At 38.5% G+C, this 12210-nt stretch overlaps 1 protein-coding gene across 16 annotated transcripts in view; it reads left to right on the top strand.

Annotated features, from left to right (window-relative positions):
- The window catches only part of PTPRD (protein tyrosine phosphatase receptor type D), a 537728-nt gene that overhangs the window by 480368 nt on the left and 45150 nt on the right, over window positions 1-12210 (top strand). For all 16 annotated transcript variants that reach the window (XM_058301839.2, XM_058301846.2, XM_012519131.4 and 13 more), the window contains one exon: window positions 11923-12042. In XM_058301839.2, the coding sequence (XP_058157822.1) occupies window positions 11923-12042 (120 nt within the window). The remainder of the gene's footprint in view (window positions 1-11922; window positions 12043-12210) is intronic.

Raw genomic sequence — 12210 nt, 5'->3', positions numbered from 1 at the left:
CATGACACTATAATGATGGATACAGGCCATTGTACATTTTGTCAAAACCTACAAAATTGTGCCTCACAAAGTGTAAACCATAATATAAACTATAGACCAAGCTTAGTAGCAGTGCTTTAATATGTGTTCATCAATTGTATCAAATGAACCAAACTAATGTTAGTGTGGGGAAAGTGTGGGAGGGGGAGGGCATGGTGTATATGGGAATTGCCTGTATTTTCTATGTAATATTTATGTAATCTCAAGCTTCTTAAAAAATAAATGGAAAAAACATCAGTGAAGACAGCACATACTCTCAAGAGTGAGACGTTCCGTGCAGAGCTGGAAGCAACAGGTGAAAGAGGTCTCTTTCAGTATAATCACAGTAGTCCCAAAAAGGATATTTGGAAGGAAAATAAAGTCCAATTTTCCATTTATTATGGGACATTTGAGGGTCCTCAGCTGTTCTGCTAACCTCAACACATGGTAGTTTCTCTTAGCCCAGGTGCACATATGAGGGAAGAGTTAAGAGCTGCCCAGAGGATTCATAAGGAGAAAGTTCAGACATAGGAAATGTGTTTTTTAAATCACAGCTGTTACCCTAAAGGTGGGCAATCAAAACGTATAGTACACACCTGGTTTAGTAAGCCTTAAAAGCAATCAGAGCTTTTCAAAATGTGAATTCTATAGACAATTTGAAATATTATCGCAAATGAATTTAGATCATAATTCTTATGACGCTGAAGGCAAAAAGATCTGCATCATCCTTTGCATACAGACCCCATTCAAAAGATGTTAAGTAAATGGATCCAGTACTAATTTTCACTCAGGGTAACCCCTACATAGCAAGTGCTTTCTTAAAAAAACAACCCCTCCTGCAAATGATCCTTGGGTTAATAATTGTAACAATGTTTTGCACAATATTAAGTGCATAGCAATTTCACAACAACCCCCTGAGATAAACAGTACTATGCTTCCCACTTTAATTATGAATAAACTAAAGCCCAGAAACTTACCAAAGGACACCCAAGGTCATCCAACTAACAAGGTCAGAGATGGGAATTGAAGACAGACATCTGACTCCACAACACACATGTTTAACCATCAGACCATATTGTTTGCTAACACTTCTGAGTAGCTGAGACAGCTGAACTATTGCAATTCGGCCTGCATAAATCCAGCCTAGCCCCATTGCTCTGCCTGGAGATACCTGCAGGTAACAAGCAGTCATTTGCCAAAGCTGTGTTCAGTAAAACACACATTTTATCTTGAGACTGCAGGCCTTCGTTAAACTATGCACAGAAACTTGTTTTGAAATAACCAAATGAAATTTTGCCCCTTGTCTCTCTAATTGCTTCTAATAATAAAGTGAGTTCTCACTGGCCTCACTGCCACTGCAACATCTGATGGTAATGAGCAGTCCTTGGCAGAAGGCATTGTGACTTAAATACCTACAGTTTATCTTTATGTTGCAGGCTACCTTTTTTTTTTTTTTTAACCCCCCTTAGCCAGAGGAACTTATTTGGAAGTTACTAAATGAACCTCTGTTAGCTCCCTTCATTAATTACTCTTTGCTCTTGCAAGTTAGCTTTCTCCTTTGTTATATGGCCTAAGGAGGCCAATTAAAATGCCACTGTGTGATTTTTATTCTGTGGTGGTTCAGCCTGTACTCAAACTTGAGATGACCTGTATAAGCCAATAGGCATCTGGGTCCCAGTCGTCATCAATCTGGCAATACAAATGAGCAGCAATCAGCAGGGAGCCCTGACCCCCAAGGCCCACAAACCCTTTGTTCCTCAATCTAGAACACTTGGTAATAAATGACCTAATGCAATGAAGACATTTAACAAATCACTTGTGCCCCCAAAATATCTCTCCCGCTCTTTGATCTACGACCCTTAAATATTCCCACCTCACTCCTTCCCTCTGCCATAGCTCTTTCACGTAAAGTAGTAGGGAAAAAGGGGAGGCATTCCTGGATCTCAGAAGAGAGAACTTGTTTTGACTTTCACTACATAAACAATGTTATAAAGTGTGGTTACTTGTTACTAAAATAATAACTCCATGCTTTAGGAACTTTGTGGTTCTGTGGGCTGACCTGGAGAAGCAGTGAATTCTCAGTTCCCAGCAGCTGACTTCAAAACAGACATCTGAACTAGACGGCACTTCTGGGAGACCACCTGGAGTCTCCTTCATAAAGGGAGGTGGCCCAGGTAGTTTAAACAAATCACCTCTCCAAGGACTGAAGCCTGAAACTTCGCTATTTAGAGTAAGGCTCAGGTTCTTGAAATAGTATTCATCCCCTGAGTATATGAAAAAAGGGTGTGTGTGTGTGTGTTAGCACTTGTGTATATTTGAAGAATTTGGGAATACCTTCTGCCTATAGATTTGGGGTATGAAAGAGAGAAAAGAAGGAAAGGAAGACAGCATGATTATACACAGGATCATGTGGTGACACCAGATAGATGAGAATCTATATGACAAAGTTCCAGTTAGGGGTGCTTTGCAGTCAAAATGTCTGCGTTCACATCTTCACTCTAGTGCTTATCAGCTGTATGTCACTGAGCAAGTTACACAACCCCTTGAAGTCTCATTTTTCCTTTTTGAACTACATAGGAAGTATTTTAGTCTCCCAGGCTGCGTAAAGCAAATATCATGAAATCGGTTGGCTTAAACAGTGGGAATTTGTTAGCTTACAGTTTGAGGCTGAGAAAATGTCCAAATCAAGGCATCATCAAGGCAATGCTTTCTTCCAGAAGACCAGCTGCCAGCGATCCTTGGCTTCTCTGCCACATGTCAAGGCACATGGCAGCATCTTCTGGTCTCTTCCTTCTCTTCTGGGTTTCATTGCTTTCAGCTTCTTGCTTCTGTGGCTTTCTCTCTCTCTCTACTCATTCTGTTTATGAAAGACTACAGTAATAAGATTAAGATCCATCCTGAATGAGGTAGGTCACATCTTAACTGAAGTAGCTTCATGTAAAATTCCTACTTACAATGGATTCACACCCATAGGAATGGGTTAAATTTAAGAACATGTTTTTCTGGAGGTATATCCAACTTCAAATCACTACAGATAGGTTATGGAGATGTAGCAGGGTAGCTCAGTGAGTCTTAACTATTGTAAAATACCAAGAAGCTGGCAGCTTTACTCATTACAAATTGTTTCCCCTAATGCTGGCCTCCAAATAATTCCATTTTTGTCCCGAAATGAAATCAGTTTGTTTCTCCATGGTCAACTGTGAATTCTGTCCGACTTCACAAAGTCATATACCACCAACCTCACAGTGTCATATACATGGGTAGTTCACCCACAGTTCCCAGTGTAACACACCCATGGTACATGTTTTTGTCAAAGGGAATGTAGAGCTGAGAACATGGGATTCTTTTGTACTTGCCTTCTCCCATGACCAAGGCTCCAGATTGGAGGCCCTGGTACAGGGAACTTGCTAACTCATCTGCAAATAGACCAAAAGAGAGTATTCTTGTTGCTGCTTTCCCTGCAACCATTTCTTGGAGCAGTACAATATAAAAACAGTAGACATGGGTTGCAGGTAGTGATACTAATATATTCCTGACACACCACATTTCCGATTGGTTCTGTTTTGCACCCTCCTCATCCCCCCATTCTTATTTACTTTATGATGCTAGAAAATTTACCCTGGAGAATCCGTCTTTTCTATTTTCAAGCATTCTATTTTGCTTTGGCCTAGCTGACTCCCATGCCTATTGTTTGTCAGCTGTGCTTATGGCCTTTGCTGAGTTAGATAAAGTTCAAGAAGCTCACTCAGACAAAATCTGTTAGATTTATTAGCATGTGTTGGAAGTTTCCCTGGACCATTTTTTTTATAGAACAGCCCATTCTTAGCATTTGAATGACTAAGGAAACCTGGTACCAGTGTAACTTGAGATTGAAAACATAGGTTGGTCATTTGAAAACTTAGGCTCTTTGAGTTGCAAAATGCCATCACTCCCCTCAAATAAGGCCTTGGAAAAGAACCCCAAACTTAATATTATTTGCATAATATTCTATAGTTTCCATAGTTTTCTGAATAGAAAAGTGTAAGTCGAAATTTTCTTATGAGTTTCATTAGGGTATATAAGGAAACAAATAAAATAAGGCTAGAAACTGGAGATTTTGTAGGTAAAGTATATTTGCTGCCTGAAAATATACAGATCAATTGAAAGCTGTCGTAAAATGTACTGTGGGATATGAGATGCTGTCAGTGGGTTTTTTCCCCTACAGTTTCCATTTTAACTGCCAAATCCTCTCAAGTTCTGCGTAGTTCATTGATTCTGTAGCAAGTCATTCCTGGGCCCTAGAATGTGGTCTCTAATTGTTTCCATGTTTCATAACATGCCAATAAGCACATGAATTGGTCTGGGCAACCACATGGAAGGAGGAAAAAGTTTGGAAAAAATGATGCACTAGTAGAAGAGTAAAATGTATACAGCTGGGATTTTGACTCCAAGGGTGTTATTTGTGGTGACCTGGGGCACATGGCTGGCATCCTCACTTGAAGAATAGGAGCTCCACTTGAATCTGTTTCCAAGGCAGTGTTTGCCAAGGTGATTCCTGGCTCAGTAAGCACTATTATTTAGAGGGTGATTGTCTACTTTATTTTTTCCCTCCATCTATCTGCTTCTGGCTATTTCTCTTCTACAGAGGGAATGTGTCAACCTCACGCTTTTTAAAGTGTATGCAGCTCTGGTTAGTGTTAGACTGAAATGGCTTAAACAGGCTTAGCAGGTATCTGACTTTCGCTTGTCCTCACCAGCCTGCCTTCAATCACTGCGGAAGGTTGAGACATATTGTTGCTTATGTTGTCTTGCAAGCTTTATATTGGGGGTTGAGTCATTTAAAAAGCTATTATCATGGCTGAACTTACTATTGTAAATGTTGGGCATGGGGAGTGAAATTTTGACACCCACAAATGGGTGATTTGAAATATCACCCAGTGTGGGCCACATTAACAGAGAAAGTATAGTGCTAGAAGTAAGGAATTCTGTACTTGGTTTCCAGACTATCTGAGTCCTACATTCTGTCCCCAAATATAGAATTATGTCAACCTGTACCTACAGTCGATCAAATGTTTAGCGCATCATAACTTTAGTTGTATCTTAGGTGAGAGAGAATGGGAAAATTCCTATTCCCTGTCATTCACTATTTGTGCTATATGAATGGAAGTTAGATGCTGCTGAGGCCAAAGGGCCCAGGGCTGATGTTAACTATACTGCGTTGGCCGTTTTGGTGATTAGAGCACAGAGACTCACCATTTGGTCTGCAGAGCATTTCTGACCTAATGACCGCCCCCTCCTTCTATTTCTCCCTAGTCCCACAACGTCAGCTTGGTTAACTTCCCCCAATAGCATGGGAAGGCGAGCTGGTGTGTTCACTATTGTTTGTGTGACTAAGAGGGCAATTCTTGGCAAGAAGCAGCAACAAAGGAGATTCTGGCCAAAAGTATTCTTGTTTTCTTGTAAAACAAAGGGTGAAGTTTTTTTTTCAGGTTGCAAGGTCTATTTATGTTAAAAGTTGGCAGAATCCCATTTAAGATCATTAATGGCATTGATATTGTTTTCATTGTTGTTATCGGTTTTGGAAGGCCCACCCTTGGCCAGTGGCAGACTAATTCTTGGTCCCTCTGGTTTGTCAAGGTTCAGTAAGTTTAATGGGAGAGCAAATGCTTTCCAAATGCCAGGTCCATGTCCTTCACCGAATAGAACTGGAAGCACCAGCGGCCTTGGACATTCCATTTCTCAAACTGCAGCCTAAAGCACTGCCTATGTAGGGCAACAGAAACTGCTTTTTCCTTAAGCAACTTTAGGAATGGCAGCACAAAACATTGCCTTTGGAGGCTGCATGATGTATGGGATTGTTTTTGAGAAGTGGTAGATACTTAATGTAAATAGGACACTGGCAACAAAAAGAATGATGCACATGTTGGCAGCCTAAAGGATGTTTGGGTCCTTATCTAGCAAGTTCCACGCTCTTGGTTTTCTCTTGTCAGCAGGCACAGAGTCAGATAAAACAGAAAGAATCCCACCGATTTCTTGTTAGCTTCTTTCCTGCCCAGATTTTCTACCTTAATTCTTCACCTCACCTCCTCTATTTAGAATGGCAGCCTACAGATTCTGGCTCAGAGCGTTCCTGTTAAACCTAATTAGAGGCCTTGTGGTCTAAGGGAAGAACTGGACCGGGAGTAGGAGAGGCATCCTTGCTTCAGGTGATGTTTTGCAGCCCCCCCACCCCCATTCTCCACACTCTTGTCTATTGCACTCCATCTGAGGTAGGTGACTTCTGAGGTTCTAAGAACTGTGAATAAATCCATACTCTCTCAGGTGTTTAGGGTCCAGCATTATGTTTTTTTCTCTGTCCCCTACCAGCAGATTGTCAGGCAAGACTGACGTTCACCGATAAGTAGTGCAGGTTGTTGAAATACTGAAATGCATCAATACCGGTTGGTACACAGAAATTTTCTTCCTGTTGAAACTGTAAGTCAACTAATGATATTGCTCAGAGGCAGTGACGCTGGCCATGTTGCTGGCCATAGGCGGCACCTGGATAGTCCATGACAGAAACGGGGCCAGCTCAGGTGTCCAGTGCTACTCAGGTGCGATGGAGGCCGATATGCCATCTCTAAAGGTCCAGACCATGTGGGGAGAGCTGCTGTGCCAGTGCTTCCTGGCCATGACAAAGTGGCAGCGCACTCAGTTATCTTCTGCTTATAGCAAAGTGCCAGAAACCTGAGATACAATGACCATCGATTTCATGGACGTTTTTATAAATGTTTGATGTGGCTCCCTATGTCAACTTCTGGCAGACACATCAAACAAAAAGGTATTTCAACAATTTGTTAATTAATAAATGATTTAGAATACGTAGAATGGTTCGATGAGTTGGTGAACAGTTTTATGAGTTATCAGTCAGCTTATTTAGAGAATAATATTTTCTCTCTTTTTGGAGGGTGGTGGTTTATATAAAGAAAAGCTATTGCTGACTAGAGGGCAATGCTTTCCTGTCACTATCATTCAGGTATTCCATTGCCTCTTGATTCCTCTACCAAATGGAGCTCAGCAAAGGTAAAATGAAAAGGGGAAATATGCCAACCAGACTGTTTTACCATTTTGGGAATAGATGTGGCCAAATATTAGTTGAGTGCAGAGAATGAAACTGTTGCTGAAAGAGAATAGAATCATTGAGGCGATTTTTGTCCTTGTTGTGGATAATCAAATATTAAATCTGGTCTTAAAAACTGCCAGAAGAGATATTATAACCTGTATAAATAAATAGTTCAACATATAATTTTTCTGGAAAATTTTTTTGAAAAGTGGTAGATGCTTTTCCAGGAAACGTAGATAATTTTCCAGGAAAATATATCCTAGCCTTTATCTAAAACTTTTTTTTGTTGCAGTCTCCCTTATCAATAACTATTGGGTATTAATAATTGAGTATTAGCATTTAGCTCTTACCAACTTTAGTTAGTAACTTTGCTTTCAGTTATCTAATGTTTAGCATACTTATTGTCCATTCTTTACAGAATTATGCTGACTCTTTGAGCAACCACTCTACCCAAACTTTCTAGATATTTATTTCCAGTCCCTTTTAGCAAATGCTGTGAATTTATGCCCCAGTTTACCATGTATCATTTATTGCCCTATTCTAAGTCCTTCTTTGGCATTGTAATGTGGCTCTACACAACCTTTTCAAGGTACCATTGGCAAATGCTTTTTATTTCAGTGATGGTGGAAACCGTTAGAGGTATTGGTTTCTTATGATAGGAATTTCGATGCTTGTCATGCTGCCATGCTCCACAAATATTCTTTCTTTAATGGAACTAAGGTTTTGTCTTCAGAAAGTTTTAAGCAATCTGAAAATAAGACAACCTAGGCCACAGTACAATTGATCATGAAATTTGGCTGCCTCTTGTTAAGTGCCTATTATATGCCAGGCACTTCCAACATGAGCTGTGTAATAGTAAAAATGGAACTAGAACAAAAGCATTTCCCCAAAGCATTTAGCAGACCTACTGGATCAACTTCTATGAGAGATTTCCAATGACAAGTTTTTCTTTTAAATATATCAAACATGTTTTATTATTCAAGGAGTTGCTTTTGATTGTTTGCCATGAAAGAGCTAAAATAAATTAAAATCCGTAGCAGAAATTAAGCCTTGCTCAACCTGTCCTTTCCATAACTATGGAGAAATGAAACCTTACCACATGAGGGTAATCGCTTTGGGATAATTAAAAGAAATACCTCTTCAAAATTCAGCCAAAATGAACTGTCATTCAATTTGGGCTTAAGTAAAGTTACTGGGCGATGTTTCTAAACCATATCCTGGATAGCAGGCTGCACTGCTCTCCTTTTGTATCCTCAGCATCTGACGCCTTTCTTTCTCATAACAGACTGTGGTCCAGGTAGATTAAATTGTTTGGAATCTCACAACTACCTATTTGAAGAACCAGGATTTCGAAACACATCTCCAAATTTGTTGGCTAAGGCTGATGGGTTGTGAGTAGGGCATTTCACTGCACTATCCTGCAGCTGCTAACACCTGGCCTGGTACATAGGAAGGTCTAAATACATGTGTTAAAATAAGTAGCATGTTGTGTTTTTTCACAAATGAAATGATTTACATAGTTTATAACAACAAAAACTCAAAATACAATCTAACTGATAATTATTAATAGCTAATACTTGTTGAATGCCTGATATTGAGTTAATTGTTTCAGATACATAATTTTTTTTATCCGTACAATAGCCCTGTAATGCCAGAGATAATCTTCCCAATTTATTGATGAGGTAGCTAGGCTTAGGTCATGGAAATAAAGCAGCAGCTTGCTGATGGTTCAGTCATACTCTATCTGACCGCCACTCAATCCTGAAGGCCATTTGTATTCTCTTCAACATCAAACAGGAAAAGCAAAACTCAGTGTTGTATTCAGTAGTTCCTGCCTTCTAGTACTTACATACTCAAAGGGCAGCTGCCTAAGCTCAACTCACACTTACCTTTTATGTAGGAAACCTAATAAACAGTAATTCTATCTAGAAATTCCTTATGAGATTTTCTCCCAGGAAAAAAAGTAGGGGCAGGGAAAGAAGGAAAGGGAGGAAAATGGAGCTTGTTCATTTGCATTGACTAATTAGGAAAAAAGTATCATTTCAATTGTTTTCCCTCATCTTTTTTTCCCCTCACTATACTTCAGATTTGCTCTCCACTGTTGAAATCAGAAATTGTTTCGCGTATGGCTGAAATTGAAAGACTTAAAAGCAAAACTTGTCTGTAGATCTAAGCCCTTAAATTTAGCTCCCAGACATCAAATGAATGCTGTAAAGACTCCTCAGAGAATGAGGACATTTTGAGGTACTGGAAAGAAGAGTGTGTTCAGTTAAACTCAGGGAAACCTGCTGATCCCTCCTCTGAGACCATGTGCATACATGGTCTCATAAATTACATAATTAGGATATTATTTTTTGTAAGCTCCCTTTGAGAAATATTTCCTGAGAGAAAACAGCAAAGTTTAAATTTATTTGCTTTTAAAAATTGCTTCCAATTTTTGCAGTTGTTTGAAACATTTTAAAGCACTTTTTAAAAAAGAATAAAATTAAATTGCATAAATTTTTTTGAGTACAAAAACGGTTCTTTTTCTTCCTATAGCTAGAAATGTTCACATTTTACTTCTCATTGTAACTCTTTGTGGTATTTTTTTCTAGAGGGTTCAGACTCTAACCAAACCAATTATTGCAGTTTCCAAAGTTATTAATAGAAGTATGAGAGAAATTAACATACTTTCAGTTTTTACTACACTTAGGAATGGAATGGATTTTTTAGATGTAAATCACTAATGGAGTGATTTGGGGAGAAGTCATTCCCGTTCTTTACTTCATTTCCTTTGTCTTTACCTCACCAAAAGGTCAGAGGGTAACTAATTCTCAACTTTGAAATCTAATTGCATTGAATTAGGTTCAGCACATGCTTCAGACCTTATATATTAGATCATTGTTTTGTAATAACTTGCTGTTTTTGTGCCCTTCTGCCTGATATTTGTCTTGGTGGGATTCCATCAGTTGGTTTTGATTGGAAAGGGTTACAATCTGTCTGAAATTGTTAAACAGTGAGTTTGTCTTCCTCCTGATTCTTTAACTCAACAAGCTGTCGAATGTTGCAATATGAGGCCTCCAAAGTTACTTTTGTCCTTTGCAGCTATTTCTGCAGTGTCTATTTCATGGTTTATTATGAAGCCTTTGGGCCTGATTTTAGTGATTCTCTTCCCTCTGAATTGTGGCTACTTAAGTAGTGTTGGCTCTGTCTAGGTAGGAGCCTTCACTAAGTGTTTAAGATATGAATAACCTGGGTTTTAATGGCTGCCCGAAGAACTTACAGAGGTACTCAACCCTGTTGATGCTATACCAATATTCTCCTTAAAGTATTGTTTTTCCTTTGTGTTGTTGTGTTTTTTTTTTTAAATTACAGCATATGATAGCAATATAAAACAGGAATATTTTATGCTCTTAGGAAACATGCAAAGTATTCATCCTATTTCCATTTTACTATGAACCACTTTATTTTTCATAAAATAAGATTTGTGTGGTCTCAATTTAAATAAAGGCACAAAGTCAAACCTTATGAGTTCAATTTATGGCCTGTTATATACAACAGTACATTAAAGTGTTTTTCTCCTTTTTCTAGTCTAGGAAATTGTGTAGAGGATAAAACCTCTTCCTTTTTAGCAGGCCTAGTATCTGATTAGGAAAAACCTGATCCTATAGCTATGAAACATAAAATTACATTCTTCATACAATTCTACTAATATTTATATTTAGCATGTAAGCAAATAATTATCTAGTAATTCTCTTTGCTGGACTAAAAATTTCTAGTGTCTGTGATAACAATGCCTTATTGCCTTTTTTAATCCAGAACTTGTGACCTTCAATACCTTCTGTTTCACGTAGAAGATATGCTTCCTAATATAAAATCACACTAGATTTCTTTTCTTTGCCTAAAGAAATGTTTTTCAGTTGGTCTCAGTTAAGAATTACTCCCATTTTTCTTTTAATCTGAGATATGGCCTTACTAGAAATTACTGTGCTGTTTGTCATTTTTCACTTTGCTCTTTAATGTCCAATGCACACAATTCAGTAAGTTTGAGGTTTACTGTAGTCTTGGAACTGTTCTTTGTTGCATATTAGACTAATTGGGTTGAGTACCTTTTATGTGCTTTTCCTCAACACTACATATAAATGGGTCGATTATTCATCTTAAAGGATTCAATTTTAAATTATTTAAACTTGGCACTGCTAGTTTAATGGCCCTCTGAGCAGTTTTTATAGAATAGACAACCCTTCCCCCCCCCCCCCACTTTACAACCTTAATTTGTTTTGGATACAATTACCATTTATCTTGCATTTTTTAAAATGCATGCTTATGTTGTTCATTATGCTTTGACAGATCTACAAATTATTTCTACTTTAAGCATGTATATTTGGAAACTCTGATAGCTCAGGATGGAATCACTTGTGCCTTTTAGATCTTGATGGATGAGCACTAACTCTCTCTCACCGTATTGTTTAAATGCTTAAGCATAATCTTTCCTGATGCGATTCATAAGGTCTATCCCGGAACAAATTTGTGTTTTCTTTTCAAGTACTCTGAAGTTTCAAATACCTCTCTCCTTATTTTACTTAGCAACAGTCTGCAACTTATTTTTATCCAGGAAAATTGAATCTGTTACTGCTTAGTATTCCTACCAGTTTGAAAAATGTGGTTTATATTGGCATCAGAACAATAATTTACATATATTGGGATAACAAGAATGCATGCCAGAAAAAGATCAACATAAAATGAAATGCAGAAAAGCTGTTTTCCTTCAACAGCAACTGAAAGTAAAGCTAACAGAGAAATTGATGAGCATCTGCCTTGAATGTGTCACTTGTTTCTTCTAGGTGAAGTGTGACCAGTATTGGCCTAGCAGAGGCACAGAAACCCACGGCCTGGTCCAAGTGACACTGCTTGACACTGTGGAGCTGGCCACGTATTGTGTCCGAACATTTGCACTTTACAAGGTTGGCTTTTCTCTTTTATCCCCCTTCCTTCTTCTCTCTCCATTACTTAAGAAAGTTGCTTTTGAGGAATCAAGTCTCTTAAGGTTGCAATTAAATCTTGATCCCACTGGCAACAGCGAAGAATGAAATAATTCTTCCATTATGGCTCAACCATTTTTCTCCACCTGA

Source organism: Dasypus novemcinctus, chromosome 8 (assembly GCF_030445035.2).
Source record: "Dasypus novemcinctus isolate mDasNov1 chromosome 8, mDasNov1.1.hap2, whole genome shotgun sequence".
Classification (NCBI taxonomy): Eukaryota; Metazoa; Chordata; class Mammalia; order Cingulata; family Dasypodidae; genus Dasypus; species Dasypus novemcinctus.
Note: the sequence above shows the minus strand (reverse complement) of the source record. Positions and strands in the feature narration are given on the sequence as shown.